The following is a 26,216-nucleotide window of genomic DNA, read 5'->3' as shown; positions in this document are numbered from 1 at the left end:
TTGAAAAATTCGGTGAACGTAGATCTCCGTTTCGATTTGGCAAAATTCCATCGACCCTCGTTCGCACCGGATATCGTGACGGTGTCTGGCGGCCGTGACGTGTCACGGATTTCTCTCCTCCGTGATCGTCGATTAAAAAACCAACCCCCCATCGTCCCCTACCGTAGATAAGCCAGCGCGAACGGGCGCGTGCTCTAATTACGAAATTAACGTAATTGGAGCGGCGACGGTAAAACGGGACGACGATTCATCATTTCCCCGCCGTTTCGCAGATTTATCGGTCGCGTACTTGCGGTCGTTCATCCATCAGAGCGTCGCTGCGTCCATCTTGATAATTCCATTGAGCGTGCTCGAACGACAAATGAACCCCGGAGCGATTCGAAACGTGACCACCTGGCAGATTCCAGGTTTAACGAAGGAAACACGAAGAATTTCGTGGATTTTGTATGTCTCTTTATATTTATTGAAAAATATAGTTCATAATTTTTGTGCAGACAGGGAAATCTTTGTTGCAATGTATTTAGGTCTCGAAGAGCTTTGGACATGATTCAGTATAGTGGTCAATAAAATATAGGGGATGAAAGAAGAAAGTATTTCAATTTGGATAGAAAATGAAGGATTCACTGAATTGTTTCGTGACCGATAAATTTGCGAAACGGCGGGGAAATGATGAATCGTCGTCCCGTTTTACCGTCGCCGTTCCAATTACGTTAATTTCGTAAATTATGTTTTATTTCTTACACGTGAATTATCCCAAAAATATTGATATTTTTTAAATAGTACACCTTTCATAGTAATTTCTGTACGTATACATGGATGCGTGTATTCTCACGATACTAAGTTCAAAATCTCCATAAGCTCGCCTGACCTGAACCGTACATACAAGTTTCCACAAAGTAGGATGCAGCATAATCCCAGCAAAAAATCAACTTTTATAAAGCAGTTAGCAAGAAAGTTTGTACACGCGTTGATGGACGGTTTACGAGTGCAGCTGGAGATTTAATTTCGCTCGAAGGGTTGCTGTTTATTGCGATTGCACGGCGTATCAAGATAGATTCGCGCTTTCAAGATTTCCCAACGAGAAGAAATCCCATTATGCTCTGTAGCGAGTTTTAAAATAATTTCATCAACCGGAAACGAAGTATTCTGTTCGCCGACTTTAATATAACCCTCTGCTTTTTATATCGTCGAATTCATTAAATTGTCCGTATGCGTAGACTTCTACGTAAGGCATCCTCGAAGCAAAGTTGTTTTTTAATTCATTTGCATTGTTAATGTATAAATTTCAATGAAACAGAAATTTAAAGAAAATGAGATATTTTTCATTCTTCTGCACGATCAGATGGGTTAATTAAACAACGAGAAATGGGCGCCATTTGATCATATTCTCGAGTTGTTTTCTGTACGAAGAGGTGTGATTCGCCCCCTCTGGCGAACAGCATTATGCTTTCAGGAGAGTAACCATGTCGCAGAGCGCAATTCGACCCTTGTTTTTTCTCTTCGTATCTGTCGTTGGAGGTCTGTTTGGATTGCAATGTGGAAGCATGAAGTTTCCCGAAATTATTTATTTTATTATTCAAAAAGGAGGAAATATTTGAATTGATGTGGAACCTCTGGATATTTTTCAGTGACGAGTTGTTATCGAATAATATAAGGAATACATAGTAGAAGCATAAAGAAATGCAGACTATGGTTTAATATTTAGCACCCAGAGTTGAAAGGGCGGTTTAGAATTAACAGGAAGCTAAGTGACAAAATTAGGCTCTATTTTTTTTAATTCTCTAATCCAAACAAAATGTTTATAAAAGTTTCCCTTATTTCGTGCTTTAAATATTAGAGGAGCGAACACTTGTGGACACAACGAACCGGAAAGCAGCAGAAAAGGAAGACCACCTTTCACGTTTGTAAACTTACGTTGCACATTATCATCTGTGCGGATCCCCAAGTTTGTTCTCGCGAAAAGTAATGAATTTTCGCGAAATTAGGTCGAATTAATGCGAAAAAGTGAGCTTTTATACGCGGCAAAAATACACCCTTAATTAGGGTCTTTAGACTTTCGCGCTTCGAAAAATCGGTCATATTTGATAATTGTACGTGGGAATAGTGTAGGTCGGGCTTTCTGTAAATTTTACGCGTAGTTTTGTGGACTACTTAACGAGGTTTTAGAATTTTTGTAGCCAGAACATTCACCGTGGAGATGAAAGAAACCTACCTTTAGTCTCAGACCTGGATTGATACTTCGAAGTCGCTAACTGAAATTAAATCGTAATTTTTTATATTTTCAGAGGATTAATATATTGTAGGAGTCTCTACGAAAAATAAGGCACGGAAATTCGAACCCACGATTTTCGGATCTACATTTTTTATTAGAGTGGTGGGGAAATCTTCTTAATATCTTGTATATAACCTTCCATATAATTTTACATATTTCGCACAGTCTATACTTTCAGGTAATGGGAAAAAACGCCAGGTTTTTAGAACCCCCAAGGCAAGAAGACCACTTAACGCGCCACCGAATGGAGTAGTTTATTGCGATTGCATCTCGCCCGAAGATTTACGCTCGCCGCTGGTTTTCTTTGCATTCCCACCCACAGGATTAACGATGTCGTTAAAACGACCAGGAATTACCCCGTTCTTGGCAGTGGTGCGAAGTTTTAATTCCCCGCCGGAGAGCTATCGACGACGATAGAACAATAAAAGCGAAACGAATGATAAACGAGCAGTTTCGGTATTCCCGTCGAACCGATAATCTGATTACCTCTCATTTTCGCGAATCTCGTATCGTATTGATTTTACGTTTTCAGGAAATTCCATTATATAGAAATCCCCCGATTTTTCTGTTTAAAATAACTGTTTAGTCTCCAAGTATTTTTTTCATATAACAATATTAGTTTGTCTCGTAACATGCCTCGTCGACTTCGAGCTTTCTCTATACTTACACAAACTCCAAGAGTCTATACATATATGTGTGTGTGTATTTTTTACATGATTAGCAGCAAATAATCGTGGCACAACCCAATAGGAAAGATCTCGTGAGTTGCTGGACCACTATTGCCGCACGCTTCTCGAAACTTTCCCTGGAACTTGTTGATGCCGCTTCTGCTGATGTTTCTCGCGCTCTCTGCTCCCTTGCCAGTCGCCGACAAGCCTGACGAAGCGATGATTTTCTGCCTCGGGCCTCCTTCTCATCGACGACGCCCTTCCTCGATCTCAATTATGCTTTCCTGCTTCGAAATCTCGTTCGTCCGCCGAGACGCTTTCCACATTCCTTGTTTGCGATTTTTGGAAATTTGATTTGGCAAAAAGAGCTCGCGAACTTTTACCGAATATATATTACGAACCTCTGTTAACAACTGTTTGGAGAATAATCCCTCTATGCGAAGAGCTCACGAGCTTCTAACAAATAACACACAAATGTAGAGCAAATTTGAATCCATAATTATAAGCAATAATTACTCAACAAATCACTATTATTAAAAAAATTTGACAACTTATCCCCCCTGCCAAGCAATGATTTGATTAACCATCTCCTTTCATTTAATTTTCTGAACATTTCGAAGCAGTTAAGGAAAGTCCCTGCTACCGTTTCTCCCTCGAATGAGAAATTACCCAGAATCCGATGCGAATTAACACGTCGACGAGAAGCGTTTAAACCGCAGCACGTAACGTGAGAATTTTTTATTACCGCGGTTTGTTATAGCGTAGCTCCTCACCCAGTCGCGTTCCCCTGGAAAATTAATACAATCTCGTTAAAATAATCGTGAAATTTGTTTCGACGAACGCATCGACGTAATTAATAACCGATTCCTCCACATTTCGCCTTATTTCCGACAAGTGGAATAATCAACGAACAACAGCCACACGATCCTGCGAATAGGTAATTAACACTGCTTCTACATTTTCAGAAGATTATGCGCCATGGCCAACGTTCGCCCGCATTGTGGACCAGCATCGAGGAGCTTAGTTCAGAAGTTGCATAGGTTAATTACTTCTAATCAGATTTGGTGGCCAGGATTACGCGAGTTTTGCGAGTACACGAAACCACTGAACCCTCAATCGAGAAGGGAAAATGTAAGAATATTCGAAACTGAGTTAATAAAATACGTAGCTGTAGATTTTGCTTGAAATTGACAACTTTCAGTCAATTTATATTTGCGAATTTGGGCAGTCGCGAGGCAGCAGTGGATTAAGTAATTTTATTTCACTTGGCGAAAAAGAAGTGGGATGAAAAGAGGGACTCTTCTCGTGGGAGGGCTTCTATCTTCCTCTTGGTAGTTGTTGAGAGCGACAATTTTTTCCGTTGGTCGTCCAGGGGATCTTGTTTAATCGTTCTTCCTCGTTCCGGGCATTTCCCTGAAGCATTTCGTGCGAGGACCTATTTATCAATGCCCGTCATCCGGCCACGAGCCAGATAAATAATTTCGTTGAGCCCTGGAAGTGATTTCCATCCTTTGTTACGTCTCGCTCAGCCTCTTTCCATTGGCTCGGGCTCGATCGATGCCAGAAACTTTCAAATCACAGATTTAAAGATGATTTATCTGCTTGTAAATGATTCATATCTCAGAGCTGTATTTTATTCGGTTGGAAGAGTTATGGCGTTTGCTGGAAGCAGTATCCTGTATGAGAGGATATGACAGACTATTCTGTCGATAAAACTCGGTAATGTAGAATATTCTATGCTGATAATACATTCTTCAATCAATTAAGACTCTACATTAACGATAAAATGCATTACATTATCGATAGATGAACAATTTATTCTTCACAAAGGACATTCTAAGACTAAGTAAAGACTAAGTAAGAGTAAGATAAGACTAAGTAAAGATCGATAAGACTAGATAACGTAGAATATTTGGTCGATAAAGAGGGTCGCTCTGCTGATAATAAATTCTTCTGCCATTTAGGAATCTACAATACCGATTTTTACCGACAGACTGCCCTAAATTATCGATAGAAAAACAATTTATTCTTCGCGAAGAACATTCTATGACAAATCATGGATGATAATAAGATACCAAGATCTGTCCATCGCCAGCAAACATAATAACAACTGTACAACTCTTTTTATTTACTTAACGAATTCGCAGCGATCAGAATAAAGGTTGACGTAAAGTTTTTCCTGCCTCCTTGTACCGGTTCAGCATCGATGATTAATTATTCATTATCGGAAGGGCGGTCGTGCGGTAATTGCGTCAGAGCAGTGAGCACGTCCGAGTTTCGGAGGAAATTTCGAAATGCCCGTAATAGTTTAATGGCCGGAGGAAAATTACCGCCACGGAGCGATATTTTATCTTCCGTTCGTTATTGGCCCATTAGCGACTGCTGTTTACGAACTTCGTTCGAACCTGTGGAAAATTCGATTGGCAAACTTCATCGTCGACCAATCTGGATCCGGAAAATTTGATCTTTCGATGGGAATAGTGGAGGGGGCACTGGAAGGTCCTTTTACGTTTTAAAGTTCCTGGTAACTTTCGTCTTGGACTTGTAAGATTCTCTCTTTCTATTCAGTCCTTGGAATTCCTTAAGAAGACATGCTGTCCGAGCGCCACTTATTTCTCGCTAAATGAAATAAAGGAATGCAATTTAACCCAGTGGGACATTTATTTTACGAAAAGAAAAAGAATAATGTCTGTCAGGAACAATTTATTGGCGATCCTATTTGTTGTTTCCGTTCGTCAGAGTCTGTAAGAATAAAATTATGTTAATTTTGAACTAGAGACATTCAATTTTCAACAGTTTCAAATGACCTCCAAAGACCTCCATAGTTTAAAAATTATTTTTCAGCGACTACGGTTCGTACAGAATGAATGGTAATTTCCTCGTGATTTATTAGACTGGGGGTGCGGGGGCAATGAAGGTTTAAATAGGGTTACATACATGCACACTGCAACGAGACAGAAAGTCGACGATTAGGCATCGTGAAAAATCGGCGTAAACGTACTCGCGGGAGACCACCGTTGGATCTTATCAGAGTAATCGCACGAGTGTCGATTTATCAAGCGTGGGTGTATACGTACTGTTGCAATTTGCTGATAAATAATTCGCGGCCCTTTCTCAACGCACGCTTTGAAATATTGCCTTGTGCCAACTGGAAATGGATCGTTCGACCGCGTTTCGCGATGAAACATTCACAGTGGAAGGTTTTAATCGAAACATTGTGCTTCTGATAATCACGTCCGAGTGAAGTCCCGTCATTAATCCTTCTTTCGAAACGAGAGAAGAATCGTTTCACGATGGATTAGCGCGCTGGATGAATTATTCTACTCTGGCGAGGAATTAATCGCGAATCGCGCTCACGCTAACTATTCGATATTTACGGCTTAGATCTGTGCAACGTTTTCGATACTTTGGTAAATTAAAAAGAAAAAGATGTTTAATATAGGATGTTTGAATTACATTAGTTTAAAAAATGTTAATTAAGTGATTACCTTCTCTCGTCACTAAGTTTCCTTCCATCTTGAATTGCTATTTATAAAAGAAACCACTCGTAATTGCATTTTTTTCAAGAACCTTCGTTTCAACAAGAAACAGAGGATCTACTCAGAGTTTGCAACACAAGAGGAACATAAATAAATTCGAGTCTGCATTTAAAGAAGCTTACCAGCACCTAAGCTTCACCTTGTTACACAAACGTCAAATAAAAAGAACGAAACATGTCGAATAAACTCCGTAGACTCTGTAAATTCGCGATATCTAGAAGCGAGCCGTGTCGCAGATTTCCCTCTGCGAGTGTCAGCTTGAAAAATGGTCATCCACTTCTGCGAATAAACGGAGAAACAATGCAGCGAGACGAAAAGTAGGACAACAGGACGGGACATCCCTAGGAGCGGATTCAATTGCAACAGAAAAGATATTAGTCTTCCAGAAGCGCTGTCCTCGCGACTGTCTCTCGCAACTTCAGCCTCCTAATTGAGGACACTGTTCCTTAAAGCTCATTACAATCTTCGCATTCGTTCTCGAGAGAAGTAATAAGATCTCCCGTAATCACCTGAACCGTCGTCGCGCCTAATTCAGCCGGTTGCAATCCACGAAACGAAACGTGCGTCGCTCTACGCATGGCCTAATTGGTCTTAATTTGCTGACTCAGCCTATTATGTCACCGAGGAGTCCCCTTCTTTCGTATTCGTGCGTCCCGAGATTCGTGACGTTCTTGTTCAAGGGCACGTTTAATTAACGAGAAGCAGGATAGCGTTGATTTCGTGGAACACTCGTTAACAATGAAACGAGGAAGTGTCATTTGCTTAGAAAATTTGCTTGTTATTTTAAGGTGGAGTATTCTTGGTTGGGTAGAGTGATGGTACGTATTGTGATATTTCGTCCTGAAGTTGCTAGAGTTGCCATCAGGCGCTACAGTCCCCAAGTAGAACGTCAGTTGCTTCTGTCAAGACAAGAATATTGCTCTTTGAAAGTTTATGAATGATTCTACATGAAAAAATAAGATGAATCTATAGATGATGAATTCTAGAATCACAATTTAGTTTTGAACCTCTACTGCCGAGTACCCAATACAAGTAAATAAACGAACTCGTGAACTATTAAAGTAAATTAAACGAAAAACTTCTACATAGTAACAACTTCGCAAGCATGCTAATTAGCAAAAAAAAGTTTCGATTTAATCCGTCTCGTATTTTTCTCTCTCAACAATTCCAAATATCATCCATTTTTCGAGATGCGAGAACATTCTATTCTATTATCGAGATTCTCTGGATAACTATCGCTAAATCAGGATATATGTTCCTGTTATCCAGCATATCAGTTACTCAGCGCGAGTCATAATAGTGGACGACGGACAGGGGAATCGCTTAGCCCATTCCAGTTAATCTCGGCCATGGGAACGGGTTCGTTTTGTCCCAAAACACAATCATCTCTGATGAGAATTCGCTGCAGAGGATCCGAAAGAGTTTCGCGCGGAATTCGAAGCATCGCGGAGCGAAATTCATTACCTGGCGCGTGTCTGCTAACGAGGCCAGAAACACAGCCGAGAGAAATACGCGGGAAACGAAAAACCCGCAGCCCCGGAGTCGCGGGAAACTAAATATAAAGCGGCCAGAGACGAGGAAAGCCTGGAAATGCCAACCTTCGGTCGGATGAGCGTACACTTTTCAAGAATAGAAAAAATATCGTCGGGGACGGTGAATAGGCAGCTAACGGACAAAATAGAACCTCCACGGGAACTGTTCAACTATCCATCCGCCATTACGGTCCTTTAGTCGTTGAATACCTCGTCTGTTTCCAATACCTTGTTTTCTTCGTAAAAGTGCGACTTGTACGTAAACAATAAGGAACTGCACATAACTTGACAGCTTCTATTTTTGCATGGCGACAGAACAAATTTTCGTGTTTTATTTTACCCCCAAAAAATCGACTTTTCTCGTATATTTTGGCCCGTAACACTTAAGTTCTTTAGATGGCCCGGTGAATGAAACTTGACTGCGAGGCAAAAGAATCCTCTCGACAATAGCATTCGTAAAAAGGCACATTTCACGTTTGGCACGGATCTTCTTCGTCATCGCACAGGCCCTCGTTTCATCCGCGACTTAAATATCCATTACTCTGAACAGGAAGCTGGCCGCCCACTGTGAACAAAAACCACGACTACTCGATATTGGGAAGGTCGGTTCACCTGTTCTCCCTCTGGGAGCCAACCAGCCCTTCCAGCAGCTTTTTCTTGGCCCTCTGGCGCGAAAGTCGTTTCCATCGATCGAGCTCCAAGCGTAGTAACGTTATTTTCTCGCGTTATCGCGTTGGCAGCCGTCGGCGAACGTGTCCTCGAGTGGATATGTTAAAATTGAAGGGAGAATTTCTCGGAAACCTACTTGGCGGGTCTATTACGGCCAAACTGTTGATCAAAAAGCAGCTCGGGGGCGGAACGGGTAGCGACGAGTCCGACGAACTTCTTGGAACGATCTCTTTGGAAGTTAGGCTGCGGTTACATGGTTAATCAGCGAAAGAGGAGTGACACGGTTAAATTAAATTCACCTTCGCGCTAACTTTAACCCGAGTTCTGCAACGTTAAGCCTTCCGGTCTGATAGGGGCGCAATGTGACGGATCGTGATGGTCTTTGCGCTTCTCGCTTTTCACTTCTCATTTCTAATTTTTCATTTCTCACGCCACGGGTGACGGACGATCTTGCTTCACGGAGTAATTTTTCGTGGTACAATTGAAGACCGCGCGAGAACTATTCTTCTTTGAACACGAGGGTTTTTCAGGGGGTAAAAGACACAAATTAATGAGCGGAATGGAACTAAGGAACTGAAATTAAGCTGCTGTATGCGGTTCAGAGAATACTCATCCTGTAAGAGGCTGTGATGACGAAGGGAATTTAGTGGAATGAAAGAAGACCTTCGCTGAACCCTCGATCACTGTCAGAGTATAGAAGAAAAATTAAAAAAAATATGCATGTCGAATTGAGTAACCTCCTCCTTTTCGAAGTCGGATAATGAAATACCAGGTGAGGTGGTACGCACCATAGGCCTATTTCGTTCCGTTAACTTTTGCAAATGGGGTGTACTGGAATAATAAAATACTAATATTGTTAATTAAAAGTTTTAATCTTATTTTTAAAAATTACTGGACCAATCAAGAGTGACACCTTCCAGTTCACAATTGGAGCGAAATTCTATGTCAAGATCAGGACACCAGGGCTCTGCATTTTCCATTTCGTCCATGGAACGGGCAAACGTGCCAAGCTAGCAAACCTTTGAGCTGCGATGGCTATAGCGGACTTTGCCTTGGTAAGACTATTTATTCTGGGTATGGCGAGGAACGTTAACAACAGGCGACCCAGCCAGGAAGCCAGCCGCTCGTGGCGAGCGAAAAGAGAAGAAGAGCGTGTGTTTCAACGCGGTAACCGTCAGCTACGAGCTGTTTGTCCACCTACAATCAACCATCCTCGTTGAAAGGACCGCCGTCGGCGCGTGAGAGAATCGCTCACGATCAAGCGAGCATCACGCCTCCGCGAATTTTCCACGGATGGTCGAGCTGGATAGTCTCTGCCTTTGGCTGTGTCGGACCCGTTCGTTGGCCAGCCATGACACTCTACCCGTGTGTGAGAGATGTGTGTTGGGCCAACCGGGAGATCGTAAACAGTTTACAGTGACGCGCGGATAACGACAATGACAATGAACACATCGGTTGGATCTTATCGAGGTGTCAGAGTGACGTTCGCTTCGCCCTTGCGATTGGGTCGACGTAATGGCGATTATGGGGGATAATTGAAAGGTGCATCGAGCTTTTTATTAAATAAGCGGCACGATTATTGTAATAGGTAGGCCCCTTCGAAGGTTCATTATTTTTTAGCGTAATGTGACGAAGAAGATGAAGGTTGCGAGAAATATTACGTTAACCCATTTACTGCCTAGCAAATTTGAATTTATGAAAATTAATACGTGGTTGATTATATACATATTCACAGGTGGTTCTTTTTCTAAAACATGGAGGTAAACAAAAGAAAAGTATTAGTAGTAGTAGTAGTTATCCTACAGAAATGCATAAAATACCAGCTGAGAAGAACTACATTTAAGCAGCGAAGCCTTGTCAAAAGGAATTTAACGAATCGAATAATGATATTAATATTCCCAGGCTATTATCGATAAAATCAATTAGATTGCTTCTCTTTCCCGTGAATTCGGTCTATCGGTGACATAACGGTTGGACAAGCGATGCATCGTCCAATAATACCAATACCACTACGGCTGCGTGTACGCGACCGGGCAAAACACGCGCGCGACGCAATGTCGGATTCTATTGTCATAATACCGGCATTACGCGCATTACATTACGCATATGGCCGCGAGTACGTGATGTGGGTTATGGTGATTCTTGCTGTTTCGCAGCGCTCATTACCGAATTACGAGTAATTCCATCCACTTTGCCGCACAGAGACATTATTCGCGTTTCTCTGGCGTCCATTCATTAAAGGGCAAACAGAGGGCCATTACGCTCTCGATTTTAAACCGTTTCCGATAATCGTGTAAACAGGACACAGAGATAACTCGGACGGCCTTTGACCTGGAAGAACGCGTGCACCATTTTTCGTTCGTGTTTAAAAACATACGCGCTTCTCTGGCTTCGATCGAAACCTTGTTACAGCCATTGTACCCAGAAGAGGAACGTTTAATCAGATTCTCCAGTTTTAACAATGTACGAAAATGTTTCAGATGTCGCAATTTTTACCAAGTTTATTGTATTATGATTTCTAGGTGTAATCTATGAAAAAGAATTTTATCTTTAATTTAGTATTTACAACGTGTTGTATCTATTTTTTGAGAATGATTGTAGCAAATAATTATTCTGAATCTCTATCAATGGAATAAAATGAGATGGTCATTTTTTGCTCTAATTTATCAAAATAATAAAACACGCAGTTCTATTACATGGATTCACGTCAAGTTTACCACCTCGAATTTGCCCGCATTTCCCACACAAATACGTCCCTGTCGAACTGAAAATCCACGACCCTTCACGACAAACGAAACACCCTCGATAGGCATCAATCCTCACAGGCCACCGATTCGGCGATCGATCGCGGTTAACCGTGACCCTTCCAATCGCGATAACCAATATTTAAACCAGACCCCCTAGCGTGTTCGAATCGGCGCGACAATTCGAAACAAGTCGAGTGAAACACGTAACTGAAATTATTGGGGGCGCACTGGACGAGTGCGCGTTTCCTGTGCGGCGATATACGGCGACGACAGAAAGGTCAAGGGGCACAATGGCGGCCATACATGTCCATTATGCAAGGTCGACGACGGTTTCCGTGGTTTTATCGAGATGCACACGCGAGGCTGTTTTCTGGGAACGACCTCGACGTTCATTCTCTATGCTGGTTTCCACGTTTTCCTGGCTTCTACAGTGTGCGTAGAGAGTATTTGTTCGTACGAAAATTTTTAACAGAAATTCGTCCAAGTTAAAAGCATTTTAGAAATAATCTAGCTTGAAAAATAATTGTATCTAGTGGGAAACAAAGTTTCAGACAATTTATACTACAAATTACTTATTTAAAAGTCTCCATTTCCTATCATCTACAATTATTTTTTAACACCTCCAATCGTATGTAAATGAAAAGTCGTGCGTAATTTTTGCTACAACTGTTACAGGTGAGTGCGAACCTTCGCCAAAAGGTTGATCCAAGTTCGCACATCCCTCCAGAGCTGATCTTTCCTTTTTTCATTTATATCTGTCGCTACTTCTCTGGCATGCACGAAGTTTCTTAGAAACGTGCACGACCTTTCGGCCAATAGTCTCATATTCTAATGATGTAACCTAATCTTTCGAGGTATAGGGCTGCTCACCGTAATTTAAGGGAACTCTGTGTTGGGTGCAACACCTGCGCGCTCATGCGGAGAGTTTCTGGAATTCTGGAAGCATTTGGGTCGTGGTTAATAGTCGCGAAGATACATTGCTGGTGGAAAGTTTTGGGTACATCTACCGATACTGGGATTAATCAGCTCCGACTAACTGGAAAATAATAAATTAAGTGTGATTGTTGGTTTGTTGCATTGAAATCAAACGTGGAGGAATTACATTGGTAGTTGTTTTTAAAGAAATTTATGTTGTATCTTTTTACACTTTCTTACAGCTTCAAGGCTCGACAAAATTGTGCCTGATCATGGTGAAATTTATAAAGTGGGAATGTCGCAGGTTTTCGAACTCTTTAAGTATTCTAATATTCCTTGAATTTTTTTTGTTTAGAATCTACTTCTAGAAAAGGAATGAAAAATTTCTACAGCTTGTCGAAGCATCAAATAAAATATATACAAAATATGGAATCGATATATTCCTTCAATAGTCCCTTCAATAAAAAATCTCAATTATGATCTCTAGTACTTCGAATAAGGCAACTCCTTTAATAAAAGCGTAAATGTGGCTCGGGTAATATTGAAATTTCCAAACAAATAGTTCGAATAGTTTGTTTTTCCGTGTGTTAACAGGTCGTCGTTAACTAAACGCGAAGAGGTGCCGCAGCGTGCGGAGAATAAAATTGGTCTGGAATTTCCTAATGGCGCAATGTGCATGCAAAGTAGCTTCCGGTGTACAAGACGACGTATGCAGAGTCTGAACTTGCGCGTAAGTTTTCGAGTTTGAAGTTCCAGAGTGGCCTCGGGTTTAAAGTTGATCGGTAACTTTAAATTCCTCGTTAAAAGTAACCATCTGCGAGACGTACATTATGCGTTGTTATTCATTTTGTGGAACGTTGTTACGACAGGTCTTTGAGGAAGTCGTTCTGCCTTTTTTTTTTTTGTTGAAAAATGTAAAATTGAACTGTCCTGTGTGACAAACATTTTTTCGAACAAAGAATATCCATTTTAAAAGTGATGTGTGTGGATGTCTGATCAAAGGGCGACCTATTCTACTGAAATTTATCACTGACATTGAATGTTCTGTTTCTTACAGTCTCTCGTGCAGATAACGTTAATATTCAATTTAATGTAGATTCTCAAATAATAGCGTATTAACCTCCGTGTCAGATGTCTGATCAAAGTACGACGTTTGCTACTGGCGCTTTTCACTTGCACCAAACATTCCTTCGCTTCCACTTCCTCGTACAAACTATATTAATTTTAAAGTTAATAAAATCTTCTGGGAGGTGGTTTTAATACTCAGGCTGTGTATTTAATAAATGTACTTGGAAAGTAAGGGTGTATTCAAGTATTCTCCAGGTATTTATCATACTTTGGATGTCTGACCAAAGCGCAACCTTTACTACTGACGCTTTTCGTTCGCACCAAACATTCTTTACTTTTCAAAACAAATCACTACCGTTAGTAAAACTAACTAAAACTAAAGATCTGCAGAGATTAATGATATTATTAAAATTGTGTAATCTGATAAAATGTAAAAAAATAAAGAAAATTTGTAACAAGATGTTTCCAATGGTTCGTTTGTTGAACTGACCGATATACTTGGAAAATAAGGACAGACGTGTTCTCGAGGCGACCGTAAACACCGAGTATCGGCCTTGGACATCTGACCAAAGCACGATCTCTGCTGCTGACGCCTTTCGAGCCAGTGTACGTCGTCAAACTGCTAGTAACAGCGTGGAACAAGTCGCCAGTTTACGAGGACAAAGTTTATGCAAGTAGACGCGCGTTGAATGCCGTGGTTAATTGAATCTAATTCTTATTCCTCGAACGTGTGTGCCGTAAAGCCTCGTGGAGCGCCAGACTCGAGCACACTTACTCCTTCCTCTTTTCCTTACCTTATAAAAAATCTCCAATTCCTCTTGTTTCTCCCCCGTCCTCACCCCAATAACACTAGAACTTCTCAACAAGATCCCATTGATCCCACGCCGAGTCTAAAATTTCAAAGGCGACACGTACGACATCGTGTTCGCGTAATTTCACTTCCTGCCTGGAATATGTCGATTCACTGGCGCGGCCATTAGCTAATTTATTAATTCAGTTATCTGTTCCGGTGGGGCGAGAGGTCGTGATCCTCTTTCATTGCGAAAAACCGCCGGACAAGCCCAATCCCGCGGCCACCCACGGTACAATTAAAATGCTAATTCCCATTGATGGGTTAATCGGCGTGTTGTTTTGGAAAGTCGATCGCCGGGGACCGCCCGGCGACGCGTTCCGTGCTCCGTTTGCTCGTTTGTCATTGTCGGATGACGACGTTCTGGGCGCGAGACCATGCTTGAGCAGCCACCGTTCGAGCGAGCACTGTGCTCCCGTTGAAAATTTAACGTCCAACGATAATGCTAGTCACGGTAATATTTCTCCCCGAAATGTTTGTTTCACCAGACCAACGTGTTTTATGATTCGTGCAACGCGGGATTCGGCGTCGACCGGATTAATGGTATCGTTGATCGACCCAACCGACGCGATTGGTTGATTCGCGAGGAGACAACGGGGTTATTTCGACAGTGGTTGATCGTTAATTGTTAATCAAAATTGTTTTTGGGACCAAGAATTTTTAATTAATATTCTTATACAATTCTATATACACACTTCTTACATAATTCTATTCGTATATATTCTATAATGATCTTCTGTAGTTGCTGATATAATTAAATGCTGTATAAAAATACTTTAGAGGACCTATGCAGTACAACATATACTCATTAAGAGATATTAACAAACAGCAGCGAGCTCTTAACGAATAATCACCGTCCGACTCGATTTCTTCGACACAGTTTCTCCTTCTAACATTGTATTCTAAAATTGATTCCCCCGAACCAAAACAAGACCAGTCAAGTCTAGATCTTCCAAATCCACGAAGATGACTTAATCATATATCACGTGTCATATATCATGTGTCAATCATCCGAATGTATGGATCTCACAACTAATGAAGTAGAGTCGAAGTTAAGTCGAACCCTGTCGAAGTTAGAATCCACAGTGACTCCATTCCCGAAGGATGAAAGATAAATTAGAAATTCTGTCCAAAGGACAGCCGGAAGAGACTCGCGACTGGAAGGATCGAATGAAAAGCCTGCTCGGCACGTTTTCCTCGCGTCGTTCCATCTCTGATCGACCCCTTTCATTTCCATCTCGAATCCCTTCAACCCGTCGGGTTCCTTCCGTCGGTTCCCTCGGATATCTTCTCGTTTCTTCCTGGCCAGGGGTCTTCGAGTATTCTTGTGTTGGACGTCTACGTTTCGATCTTCTTCAGCGATTTCTTCCTCTTTCCCTCCGCTGGCGAGATATAAGTCGACGGTCAAAGGGACCAGGCACAAAAGTCCGTCAGTCGAGAAGTTTTCTGTCGAATTTCCGCGTTTGGCGGCCGAAAGCGCCTTCCGCCCAACGTCAAACGTATTAATACCTTTAACTTTCTGATATGCTTGCCTCTGAGCGCGTTACGTTTGCAACAATTTGAATAGTAATTTACCAAATAGTTACTAGCATGAGGATCGTTCAAATATACACCGGATTTTTTTTACACAGCCTAATTGAGGATAGATAAAAATACAAATGGATCGCTTTAGTTTTCTACAATAGGTTCCTTTAACAGAAATACATTTTCAACAACGACAACGCACGACCGCATATAGAACTGCTTCTTTCCCTAAGGGATTAGAAAATGTCCTATCTGAAAATGTATCCTGTTGAAGAAAAGTACGTAGAAAAATAAGGCACCCCATTTGTATTTGTATCTATCACCAATGAAGTTGTGTACCGAAATTTCGGTTTATATTTGAATGACGGAACGAAGTTATTAATTTCCTTTAATGGATAAAATTATTCTTAGTTGGAGGAGCTTCCCAAGAATCACGTCGACTCACCGTACTTTGCTGAACACTGGAACTTTTCGGAAGTTTATCGAACTCCCAATGGAAATCGAACGAGCACAGGAAGATTGGAAGAATCGAAGGGAAGAAGGCAAATAGTCGCGGGTCAACAGTTAAAATTAACTTTAATTACTCCTCGACTATTTTTACTCCCGTCTTCGCCAACTATGCCCCTAATTCTGACCGACGAGTAAGGTCGCAGGTTAAAAATCTTTCGTCGGTGTAATAGTTAGTCGGGCTGGTACACAGCGTCACGTATTACCGAAAGCTTTCTACCCCTTGATTCTTCCCGAGCTCTTCAGTATTCAGGACTCATGCGCTAATGCAATCTCGTTATTTTTTTCCACCTTTTATTTTCCCTCGGAGCTTTACGCTGCCGTTCGCGAAATTCTCGCAGCGACGAGTGAAATTGCGTTTGAAGCGGCCATCGCGCTTACTTTTCGAGCGGTGCTTCTATTTTCGACAGTTTTTTAATACCCAGCCACTAAAATCCATTTTTAACGATCGCTCGAGTGGGCTTTTGTATTATAAAAAAAAAAACGCTGGGACGCTTTGGGAATTTTAGAGCATGAAAATTATTTGGATTATCGTCTTGGAACTCTGCACAGTCGTAGATACATGTCATTTTAAGAAGATAGAATTTTGGAATCGTTGGTTTTCCGGAGGAATCGTGAGAATTTTATTAGGCTAACAGGAAGAGGTCTCTTTATTCTCTTTAAGGTTTTTAATTGTATATAAAATCTACGTACTTAGGAGAAAACTTAACAGAAACGTTGAAGAATGTGAAGGGCGATGAAAAGTTTCATTAGATCCTCAGAAACCGTCGAATTCATTCTTTATTGTTTCATATTTATACACATAATAAGCATACGATTACATCGTATTATGTACTAGAACATATTATATATATATATATATATATTTATTTATATATATATCGAGCATTCTGTACAATAAATAAAGACTCTAGAGAATTTTAAACATAACATGGCGTACTCTCTTGCGATTGCCGTCGAGTGTACAATAATTTAACGAGTTCCCCATACGTATATCATCATTTCCAAATACTCGTCGACAGCTGCCGAATTCGATTCGAGGATATATATACAGGACACGAGTTTTTTTACCTTAAAACTTTTTTTTTTGTTTCTTCAAACGAATCGTAACGGCGCCATTTTTTTTTTTCATTTTTTTTTGCGGGGACAATCACGTCGGACGCGAGAAGCTGCGGCATTTCAATTATATTTTAAACGTACTCGCACTACACCCGAACGCATTCGTTTACATTCATAAATATATCCAGGAAATACGTAACGCGCGATTAAAAAAACGTTAACACGCCACCTGTGAGCCATGCAGCTCGATTACGTCGCATAATCCTGATCACGTTGCGCTACGTTCTCTCGATTCATCTGTCGTTAATTATTTTCCATTCGAAAGTCGCGCATTTAAATTAGTTAATAACGTAAATTCTTTTTTAATTTAGCCGATTTTTGGAGAAGGCTTAAAAATATATTCTTCGCATGCTTGAAGTTATTTAGGGCCCGACAAATGTAATTAAATTAAAATATTCTTCTACGCAAGGCAGTTTTAGTATAATACGTCACCGATTACGTTCTCTAAATTAAAATTAAATTGAAAAGTACATAGTATTACGTTTCACCAATCACTGTATTCATAAACAAATATAAATAAAATAATTTAATTCGAAGTTGAATTAAGAACCACGTATTTCTGTTATTTTCACCATTGAAAAAGCAGCCAATTTCGACTGGCTACGTACGAAACGATTTCATTACACTGGAATCGAAAATCACGTAGCACTACGTCCCGTTGTTTCCGTACAACAATTTCGTTCCGCGGTCGCCGTGACGCTTTTATGTCGAATTTATTCGTGCGTGAACCGATCGTGCCCTCTTCAAACTGCATTGGCTAGTTGTCTATCAGTCGGTTGGTTTTGATTAAATGATAACGCCCACAGGTAGCGTGCTAACCCGTATTCAAATTCAATAGTATCGAAAAAGAGCGAAGCGTGGAAACCTTCACAATACAATTTTTTTTTTTTTTCTTTATGCACGTTGGATACGTGGCTCGTATAAAAATCGGTCACAAGAAGACGCAAGACTGGCAGAATTCAGGGTTTCTTATAAAAAGATCGCCTCAACGAATCTCGGTAAGTAGAAAAGGATACGTTCAGCGAGTGAATATGTTCGATGGGGAAGCGAGTGCGATTTTTTCTTATGTTCCTTTATTATTATTTTTCTTTTATCTTTTGAGTCAGCGACACGGCTACTTCGATTCAATCAAGAAACCTTAGGTCGCGTCGAGCGATGTCGAACCAAGTCGCGACGCGAGTAACATCTAACGATAATTTAAACTATTTTACAATCGTACAACGCTGTTCCTTCCCCTCCCTACCCCTCCCCTCCTCCAGCTCTCCGTTCATTCCTCCTTCTCAACCCACGTGGAGAATTTTTTCGAAGTGGAATTCTCGCTAATCGTAGCTTATTTGTAAAGTCGAAATTCCTCTATCCTAAACGAGCTCGAGACAGCAGAAAGACGTACAGGATAAATCGTGATATAATCGTTGCGCGTTTCGAATAACTTCGTCGTCGAACGCTTCATTCGGGAAGAAATTTCATTTCTACCGAACACGAATGCTACCCGAGTTGGACAAAGTAACCTGTACATCTGTGAGACGTATTATATCAATGTGGGACTTTACGTAAGTTCTCATCCTTCTCGAAATAATTTGGGACAACATTTAAATAATTTTCGGATGCTATTCCATGCTCCCGAAAATAATTTTTCCAACTATTTTTAGGATCACCCCTTATCCCCTTGTACCACCGGTTACGAGACACTGTATTATTTCATAATTTGAAGTAGGTAGTGTACAGATTATTTGATCCAACCACTGCAGATTCTTCTCCCGTAACCTCTATGGATTTTCAAGTATTATAAAGCACGTTCGTGCTTGAACACAGAGCGTCGATCGTCTTACAATGAGATTCTATCTTGTTTCATTTTCAAATTGCACGCCAAAGGAATGTTACAGCGGAATCACCAGTTTCTTTATCGTTTAATGAATTATTAAGGTGACCGTACCAGTAATATTTGTAAAATATTTAACAAAATATTAAATAATCCCAAGTTCTTTATTTTACAAATTTCAGTTACTACAATTGAATCATATTTACTTTCCATTTCCGTTTTATCGTTCTCTACCTAATTAAATAAATACGATAACATCAAATTGCCCATTTCATTTAGCACGATAGAATGACCTTTGATACTATACCATTACGATTCTATTGTTTGATACCAGAAGGCGCGTCACTTATATCTTCCAAATTTGATAAACGCGCGTGTAATTTGTCAAAAATGTTGTAATAATTTTACGAAGAAAATTCTTTTTTCTACCTGAAAAAAAAAGAACTCGGCGTTAAAGGGTTAAAGTACTGGTATATTCACCTTGGATGAATCTTATAATGTCCAATCGAGCCAATCTTCAGCGGGATCGACGCAATCATCATGAAACTGATATTGTCTTTTTAAACCCATGATCCACATACGACACGTATTTTCATCTAACGCGACTAATGTTCACGAGAAAGCTCGTTTCCTTCGGGACTAAGGATTATATTATCTTTGCTGGAAGAGTCGGTTCTCCGTGTGGCACGATTAACTCTTTCAGCCCAGCGTTATCTGACGTCGTGGATATTTCCAGACGTAATTCACCCTCGTGCCTCATTCAAATCCAGCCATCGCGCTCCGAAATTCCCTCTTCTTACCTACAGTACAATAGCAACCATCCCTGTGCTGATACAATTATCATAATATCCATCCGAGTATTTCATTGCCAAACGTTGCAACCAATTTATTTAAAAATCTTGGTTTTTGGAACGAAATTTACTCTAGGGGATTAATTTCGGAGATTGAAATGTTTTCATTTCCTCTGTGAAACTTTAACGTAAAGTGTATTATAAATACTTGTCTGATAGGAATATAAAAACAATGGAAATTGCTTGAAACGTTTAATAACACAAGAGTCTCTCTTCAAGAACTTTTGTTCATTAAATAAAGATACAACGAAACACACACACGCGATTTTGTGAGCTTTCATTCGACGCTGGAAATTCTTATGTAGATCAAAGTTTCGTCGACCTCAGGTCTAGGGATCCAAGATGGCGTAACTCTGAGGCCTGTACAGTTTCTGATGGGATTAGTCGCCGCTGGGATAAAACTATCTTGAAGAACAGGAAGTCCACGATGAGAGCAACGAGAGCACTAGAGCAACAGATTCCCAACGAAGAACACCGACAGACGTCGCGACGTATTTCCGCGATCCGTTCGCATTTTTCGACGAGATTCTTATTACGATTGCGGCACGAGACTCGGCCAGGTTTGTGCAACGGACACGAAACCCGAGATCGTTAGCTGCGTCGGCAATTAAGGCCATTCTTCCGCGATCAAAAGAGGACCCCAGGGCACTGATATCGACTGGGTCGTTAAACGACCCTCGTCTCTCGACAGATGCTGCATGAACCGGAGTTAGACTGCGATAACTTTTCTAATAATCGCTCACAATCGAGCCTCCCCGAGGGCGAACTAATCACATGCTCTATTTGTACACTTTCTACTTTTAGTCGAATTTGAAAAAATGAAACGAGACACTGATATACTCTCTGTATCTCTTATTAGACTCTGACGTGTAATCTAAGTTACTATTTTTATTCGGATAACGTTGAGGATAGAATAGCAGAAAAGTATTTTAACAGGAACTGAATTTTATTGTTATTCGATTGATTCAACACCTAAGAGATACAGTAATCATCCTAGTCAGTAACCACATCACCGTATCCGCAATGTGTAACCACGAATCAATAATACGTAAGCTTCGAGAGCCTATTGATCAGTCAGGGATCACAGTGACGGATTATAGTTCGCCCAAGGCTAAGGTCCGCAGTCATAGCGTTCTCCTACTACAAATCCCATCTCCGATACCAGCAAGATTCCTCGCCATGGGCAGTTTCACGACGGTCGAAAGTGTCGACTCCAAATTGATCTTGGCTCGAAGAGAAATTAAAACTCGACAACCGACGCTGCAGTCGCTCCTTAGTCCCCCTCTTTCGATTAGAATCCTAGACCCAGCATTGAAATCACTACGTACACGTATTGCAATAATTCTTCTCAGAAACACTGCTCACGGCCAGCTTACTCTAACAGAAAACACGATAAATTCTCGAAGGGAGGTTCATCAATCTTTCAGGACTGATTCAAGCATTTCAGAAACCATCGTTCCGACTCTCCTGTTAAAATCGCCTGACGATCCTCTAACGATTTCTCTCCCTTCCAACCCCTTGTCGTGATTTTTTATTACTTCTCATGTTAGACAACTACCCACTACCAGGAGCCTAGGAGAACGCTGGAGGACAGGACGCCCATCAGCGTCACCCAACCGATCACCTCGAAGGAGCCTCTTCTCCAGGGAGCGTGGTTCATGCAGGTCTCGCGGATGCTCGCGATGTTCAGACCGCGACGACCCAGCAGATTGTGGACTCCTCGCTTGTCGCTCTTTTGCAGGATGTGCTCCCTCGCCAGGAGCAGGGAATACAGCTGGTTGTCGGGTCGCCCTGAGCAGAAGGTCAACACCATGTCCGAGGCAACGGCCTTCATCACGTGCACCGTTCCCGAGAACTGGTTGTACTGTCGGTCGCCCGCGCTCGCCAGCGTACCTGGTGACATCAAGCAGATTTATGAGGCATACAGTACGTACATGTTGATGGGAACGGGAATAGGGCCTTTGAAGGTTTTCTTTAAATGTTTCTGCGAAGTACCTAGTCGTAAACTCTAAGATTTGGACACCAAACAGAGTCACCAAGCATAGAGTGTGTAGATATCGTGGATGTGGGCAGGAGTGAGGCGTTTGAAGGTCTTTTGTATAGGTTTTCTTCAAAGTACATAGTCACAAGTTCTAAGATTTGGACACCAAGCAGAGTCACCAAGCATAGAGTGTGTAGATATCGTGGATGTGGGCAGAAGTGAGGACTTTGAAGGTCTTCTGTAAAGGTTTCTTCAAAGTACCTATTCATAAGCTCTAGGATTTGGACACCAAGCAGAGTTACCAAGCATAGAGTGTGTAGATGTCGTGGATGTGGGCAGAAGTGAGGGCTTTGAAGGTCTTCTGTAAAGGTTTTCTTCAAAGTACCTATTCATAAGCTCTAGGATTTGGACACCAAACAAAATTCTGAGGCATACAGTGTGTAGATGTGGACGTGGGCAGGAATTGGACCTTTAAAGGTTTCCTATAAAAGTTTCCTTCGAAGTAGCCACTCGCTATCGAAGACCTTCCCTTGGAGTTTTCAGTAGAGTTGCGAGTCCACGTTCGAGAAAAGTTGATTTCTCGAGTTCCACGTGTGGCAACTTCCAGACGTTACGAGGAGCGACGTTAACGTCTCTTCAGGTCTCGGAATCGGGGGGTACGTGCGATCGTTCGTGGCTCGGACCGATTCACCCGCCGGAAATCAGTGAATCGGGCCTGATTATTGTCTACTGCTGGCTGGGAATGCCAGCCGTGTCTCCCCCGCTGAAATTCTGTCATATTACGCGCCATTATGTCGTTGGCGATGTACTTACGCCGCTGATTAGGAATACGCGGAGACGGAATTATGGAGTCGTCACGCGTGGATTACGTGAGCAACGTGTCGTAGTCGTGATTTGGAGATTGTTGTTCTAGGTATTTTTTTTGCAGGCGTTGATAGTCATATTGGAAAGAAATTGAAATAGCAAAATAATTGGGAATAGTTTTATTTACCAATTTTTGTAAAGTAAATAAGTAACGTTTCGTTAGTAAATTATAATGGTTCATTGACCATTTGGTTATAAGAAAGTCTGTATAATCTTGATTTATCAAATTTCAATTGATTCAATGATACATGTATAAATGTCTTACATATAAAAACGTTTTAACACGGTCAAAAGCATTTATATATAAAAGCCTTATTTAAATACGTACTGCTTGCAATACCTTCATCTCTTCTCACTTTAAATATCAGTAACTAGATTTACTACTAATTGGATAATTCAATCAAATCACGTGCAACGCTACATCTGAACAAAACTGAATTTGTCCTTATTATCATGGTAGTGCACCGAAATTACGAACAACCTATAAATGATCAGCTCAGTTTGTAAACCGTTACAGCTTCTCGTGTTGCAGTGACGATAACGGTGTACGCGAATGATCCTGTGATATGTGTCAGAAATTATTGGATGTTTATAAGCTTTTAAAAACGATGTCGTGACTGCGTTATCGCTAATGTCGGCACGTATTGCGGATAAAACGTAACGCGTTATTAGTATGGAAAATGATTGTCACGCGTCTGGTACGTGCGAATCGCAATAACGTCGATGCGACATCCCATCGCAAATATTACATCGGCGTCCATTAGACTGTTTCGACCGTGTAAATGGTCACTAACCCGCGGATATTGACGTGTAATGGCGTGAAATTAATTGCACCGACCCGTTGGAGCGCGTTATATTTTCGATTTTCCCATCGCTCTCCACTGTCAACCTTACACTATTTCATAGGATGACCCGGCAATTGCGACGCAACCTACAAGGGGGTGACACCGTACACGCAGAATCATACCGAAAGTGTACAGTAAAAATTTTGTTAGATGTTCCCAATGTTCGACTCTCAATTTGAAAACGGCTAGAGATGGAAGAACAAAGTTTCACCAAATCTTGTAGTATAATAAAAAAAACATTCTATTTTTGTTGTCGAGTTGGCAACTGGAGGATTGACATTCAGCGAGTGTTCGTTAGATTTTGATTCGTCCAGGGTTCAATTTTCAACTGCTCCCCTTTCGAAAATTTTCGCATTTTTAAACGCAACGTAACGCAAATGCGAGGGCCAGCAGAAAATTCCGCGAATTTTCATTATTTAATAATGCTTGAAAAACACGCGGAAAACAATACGTCGGATGCTTTTAACAGAGAAAATTATATTTTTTGCGCGTATCATCGGAATATTGCTTGCGTTGCGTAAACAAAGAAAAAAAAAAACCAAGAACGGCAAAAATGTATGAAGTAGAATACGTAAAAACACAAAGCGCTGATATATTACGAAAGATAAAACAATCCTGTTTTGCATGACAATATCGCGTAATTATTTTCAATTATTACTGGAACAACGAACACGTAAAAATTCTATCAATACACCATCTGCCCTATAGAGAGTTAAATTAAAATTGGGTATTTCTTTACAAATATTTGAATATATATTTATCAAATCGATTGGTACACAATGAGCAGATAAATGATAAAGAAGTATTGGCATTCGCAGAAACGACATTACTTGCCAGTCTAACTAATAAATAACGTATTTAAATTTTAAAGAAAGATTCTTGATTGTACGCGTTATCTTGAGTAGACACGTTATTATTAATGTCTTCCGAGTTCGTTTCTTTCCTCGAACTCACGCGATTCATCCCTCGTTCTCTTTCCAATCCACCAGGACGCAATTTATTCCTCCACCTAATCGAACCTCGAAACGAACCCTTTTTCCCCGTCACCCTATTTCTCGAACACTGGCAGCTCGTGAAATAAACGTCGCGAGACCACCAGCGAACACAACTCGATAGGACGAATCTCGAGCCAGAAATCGGAAAAGAAGAAAGTTGAAAGGAGCTTCGAGAGATCCCGATTCGCAGGATGCATTGTGCGAGGATTCGTGGCATCCGCACGTCGAAGAATGGGAATCGCGGAATTAAAAAACGGCGAACAACAAAGAGAGGCTTTTTGAAAAATTATTTTCCGCGTCCCTGATCGCGTTGTCGGCTCACCCTCGCGATCCCCCGGTTTCCTCATTCGTAATTGGATGGAACCGGAGCCGAAACCGACCCTGCGGTGGTCCCATCTCGCTGACAGCTAACCGATAATCACGCCGGAATACCTGGAATTCATTAAGATCGCTGCCGTCCGCCGCCCCGCAGACTTTAATCACCACGACTTGTCCCTACTTTGTTCCAGCCAGACGGCTAATTAACCGTTTATAACGCGAACTTCCACGGATAACTGGCCCTCGACGATCATCCGCCGATGAATCATCCGGGATCTTTTGCGTTCGTACCGTTTCCGCTTTGATGCTTGCGAGAATGAGAGGAGAGCTGGTAGTCAAACTGGTCCTTTGGGAATTATTTCAAATCGTGACTTTTCCTTTTAGGAAATGTGTGAGCGTGTCTTGGGGAATAAGAAAATATTTTGTTGTAGTTATACAAATTGGTGACAAAAGTAGCCGTCCAGTTTCCAAGACGGAATCGAATGAAAAATTCTTCTCTAAAAACGACCCTACCACTAATTCCACGAAGCAAAAATGGCTTAAGATAAACGCAGTTTGAAAATGCATAATTCATAAACGTGGGGGATGTATAATTGACAAAATATGCGAAAAGATGGAACGTTTCAATAGGCGAGTTCCCGTGTCTGCGCGGAGACTGGAAACTTTGAGAAACTTTGTGGAGAGCGTGTTTGCTCTCTTCAAAATTATTGGCGATGGGAATGTACCGCGAAGACTTCGAGCAGCACGAGCGAGGGATTAAGAACAGACAAGCTGAACCAAGGCCAAACTTACGAGGGAACAGCGTGAAGTGTGACACTTGAACTCTAACGAAAGTTTGTTGGTACATAAAGGAACGCAGGTGTTTGAATTGTTTGCCACTTTAAGTTGTACACATCCTTTTCATTGGGAGAGATTTACCAATGAAGATTGACGCAGGAACAAAATAAATGGAAAAGGAAAGCTTCTAGTTAATGGAAGCAAATTTTTATTTATTTTTGGACCCCGCGATAGTTTTTAATTTTTCTCGTTAACAAGAAATATAATGTTTGGAAGTAACAATCGAAAAGTAAAGGGTGGATTTAGAGTGGAGAAACAGACCTTCGAACCTTCAAAGATATTCACTCGATCGTTTA

At 41.1% G+C, this 26,216-nt stretch overlaps 1 protein-coding gene across 2 annotated transcripts in view; it reads right to left on the bottom strand.

The window, feature by feature from the left end:
• Positions 1 to 17,053: 17,053 nt before the first annotated feature.
• Positions 17,054 to 26,216, bottom strand: part of LOC128886476 (uncharacterized) — a 76,869-nt gene continuing 67,706 nt past the window's right edge. For both annotated transcript variants that reach the window (XM_054141401.1, XM_054141402.1), the window contains one exon: positions 17,054 to 21,973. In XM_054141401.1, the coding sequence (XP_053997376.1) occupies positions 21,642 to 21,973 (332 nt within the window). In that variant the 3' untranslated portion in view covers positions 17,054 to 21,641. The remainder of the gene's footprint in view (positions 21,974 to 26,216) is intronic.

Source organism: Hylaeus anthracinus, unplaced genomic scaffold, assembly GCF_026225885.1.
Source record: "Hylaeus anthracinus isolate JK02 unplaced genomic scaffold, UHH_iyHylAnth1.0_haploid 11982, whole genome shotgun sequence".
Classification (NCBI taxonomy): Eukaryota; Metazoa; Arthropoda; class Insecta; order Hymenoptera; family Colletidae; genus Hylaeus; species Hylaeus anthracinus.
This window is presented reverse-complemented; position numbering and strand designations above follow the sequence as displayed.